The sequence below is a fragment of the Octopus bimaculoides genome, chromosome 11 (assembly GCF_001194135.2).
Source record: "Octopus bimaculoides isolate UCB-OBI-ISO-001 chromosome 11, ASM119413v2, whole genome shotgun sequence".
Taxonomy (NCBI): Eukaryota; Metazoa; Mollusca; class Cephalopoda; order Octopoda; family Octopodidae; genus Octopus; species Octopus bimaculoides.
Window position 1 is genome coordinate 21,694,508 of NC_068991.1, and position 3,067 is coordinate 21,697,574.

Sequence of the window (3,067 nt, forward strand, 5' to 3'; positions counted from 1 at the left end):
ATATGTAGATGTATATATATATTCTAAATATTTGTTTTAGCCAATTATGTGTACATATGCAAAAATCCTTTACCGGATTTACTGTAATGTTATAACATTGATTGAACTCTTGATTGTCGGAGATATATGTTTCTTAGAAGTTTTATGCATCATCTCCTTTCCATCTTAACATCCACTTTTCTATGCTTGCACGAATCAGACAGAATTTATGGAGATAAATTTTCTGCAGCCCCATATCCTTCCTGTTGCCAATCCTTTACCTGTTTCCAGACAAGGTAATGTTCCCCATAGTCAGACCTGTTCTCCATAGAAGACTGGAAAGAAACAACATCACCTATAGGATGGTGATGCTTACTTATGACCACCATGTGTTGTTGAGACTTTGGTCAGCCTGGAGCTATAGCAGGAGACACTTGCCCAATGTGCCACACAGTTGAACTGAACCCAGGACCACAAGGTTGGAAAGCAAGCATCTCAACCACACAGAATCTTTATTACTACAGTTCCATAGGATCATTTCAATGTTTGAAACAACACTTAGCTGATGAATAACTTCATTTTTATCACATATCACAATCAAGTCCTATTTGAATTTGGGTCTACTTGATACCAAGTTTAGCATATGGCATTATCATCATAACCAGAGAAGTTCCTGTGGTTTATCCATGGGTTATATTTTCACAGCAAGACAAAAGCTATTAAACACATCACATGCAACTTCCAAATTCATATATTTAGATAAGACCAAAGTGTGTGGGTACTTTTGTGTGTGAGTGTGTGTGCATTGTATGGAAACATAAGTGTTCAAGTTTTATAATTTTCATCAAGGATTTTTGCCTTATTACCTCCGCCTCAGTAAAGGCGAAGGTATTGTTCTCAGTAATGTTTGTTTGTTTGTTTGTTTGTCTGTGGACAAAATATATCAAGAACTGCTGGATGGATTTGGATGAAACTTTCAGGGATGTTTGGCCTTGTAACTGGCACAAAATGATTCACCCATCCATGTATATAAATGGTTATCATTAATGTCTCTTTCCAATGCTGGCATTGGCTGGACAGTTCAACAGCAACCAATGAGCCAGAGATTTGCATTAAGCACCAGTGTCTGCTTTGGTATTGTTTCTACAGCTGGATGCTATTCCTAATGCCAACAACTTTACAGAGTACATTTGGTAATTTTTTTCATGGCACCAGCACAAGTGAGGGTACCAGGTACTTGCAAGACAAGATGCCTCAACTGAGTAGGGTATAGAAGGATGTGAAAGTACACATGAACACACACTTTGAAATGGAGGGTTGAAAGAAGTGACAATAAGAAAACTTACAACATCTCGATCATTCTCATCTAGAATAGTCAGCAATGGACAGGCAGTATCCGTCATGGTTGATTCGTGTGTTAATTGTCTGCTTTGTCATCCAGAAATGTGCTGTATTAGTGAAAAAGAGGAAAAAAGAGATTCAAGGATAGATACACACAAATGCATAAAGACAGGCACATCTGAATAAGTATGTGTGTACAGGCCATTCTGGGTTATTTTTCTTAGCTCATTTTTGTTTAAATTATGCAAACTATCAAGGCCATAATTGTTTTCTACTGTTTTATTAAAAGTTTAAGTCCCTTGGCTACTGGAAACACATGTTCATGGCTGTTCTCTTATCTCCAGACAATAAGCTTGTCCTTTTCTTTAATTGCATGTTAACTTTGGAGCATTCTTGATTTGTGAGATTATCTCCTCTTCTCATATGTGGGCTGGTCTGAATTGCTATTTAGTAATTATGAGACATCCTCTAGAGGCAGAAATAATTTTAATAAATCAAGAATTTATGTTGTGTGGTATTTCATACACTGGCATTTGTCTATCATCATCATTATCAACATTTAACATCCATTTTCCATGATGGCATAGGTTGGATAGCTTGAGAGGAACTGGCAAGGCCAGGGGTCACACCAGGTTCCATAATGTTTCAGCTTGGTTTTTATGACTGATGCCCTTCCTAACACCAACCATTCCACAGAGTGTACTAGGTGCTTTTTAGATGGCACCAGCACCCTCACCAATGCTTTTTAGATGGCACCTTGGTTTTAAGAACTCAATTCTGTTGTGGTGGGCATTTCTCCTTCAGTACAGCAATGCGCCACATATCTCAGTCCTCTGACATACACAAATGTATTATACACTCACAAAACCAGACATTTGCACAATCTCACAGAAGCTCGAAATTTTTCACTTACACACATATATACATGCATGTTAATGGTTAAAACTTTGACATAAGCAATATAATATCCATTTGAAAGTGAATATTAACAGCCTACTAACAAGAACCAAACCAAGCACAATATATCTCTCTTCTTGACACTGGAGTGAGGTCGACAGTTTTCTCTCTCAAATTCGGTTATGAAGTTTGATACCCATCAGTGGATCTGTTGTTATCTCTGTAATATATTTTTCTAATCCTACATATTAATGTATACTTGATACATATTTTGTGGGGTTGGCTATACATCAAATCAAGATGCGATACCTTGATGTTAGATATTGGGTGTTTATGAGAGGGAGCTAACTCTAAGATACTAAAACAATCAATCCTATACTGTATACACATGAATATACAGAATTTAACATATTCATCTTTAGTGAATTTTGTTTTACAGCTTTGTGAGAAACAAGTATCAACATGCATGACCTTAGTTGACCTTGGTAGGTCCTGTGAGGTTGGTGAGCTCGATTCTGTTTTATGATTGACTTGTACATCTATAAGAAGAGAGGAACAACTGGGTTAAGTGGGTGCTGCAAAACAGCATTTCTCAAAGGAACTCCTTTGGGGTTTTAACTTGAACTAGATTTAAATTTGCACCCGATGACTGGAACCTGCGCCAGTGGAGCACTAATAGCACTGTCCGAGCATGTTCATTGCCAGAACAGCTGTCTGGCTTCCGTGCTAGTGGCCTGTAAATAGCACCATTTGAGCAGAATCGTTACCAGCTGGTGGCGCATTAGAAAATCATTTGAGCGAGGTCATTGCCAGTGCCGCTGGACTGGCTCCCGTGCAGGTGGCACATAAA

The 3,067-nt window shown here is 38.1% G+C and overlaps 1 protein-coding gene across 2 annotated transcripts in view; it reads right to left on the reverse strand.

The window, feature by feature from the left end:
* The window catches only part of LOC106878232 (serine/threonine/tyrosine-interacting protein), a 42,193-nt gene that overhangs the window by 27,046 nt on the left and 12,080 nt on the right, over positions 1 to 3,067 (reverse strand). For both annotated transcript variants that reach the window (XM_052971589.1, XM_014927393.2), the window contains exon 2: positions 1,326 to 1,427. In XM_052971589.1, coding sequence (XP_052827549.1) covers positions 1,326 to 1,382 — 57 coding nt within the window. In that variant the 5' untranslated portion in view covers positions 1,383 to 1,427. The remainder of the gene's footprint in view (positions 1 to 1,325; positions 1,428 to 3,067) is intronic.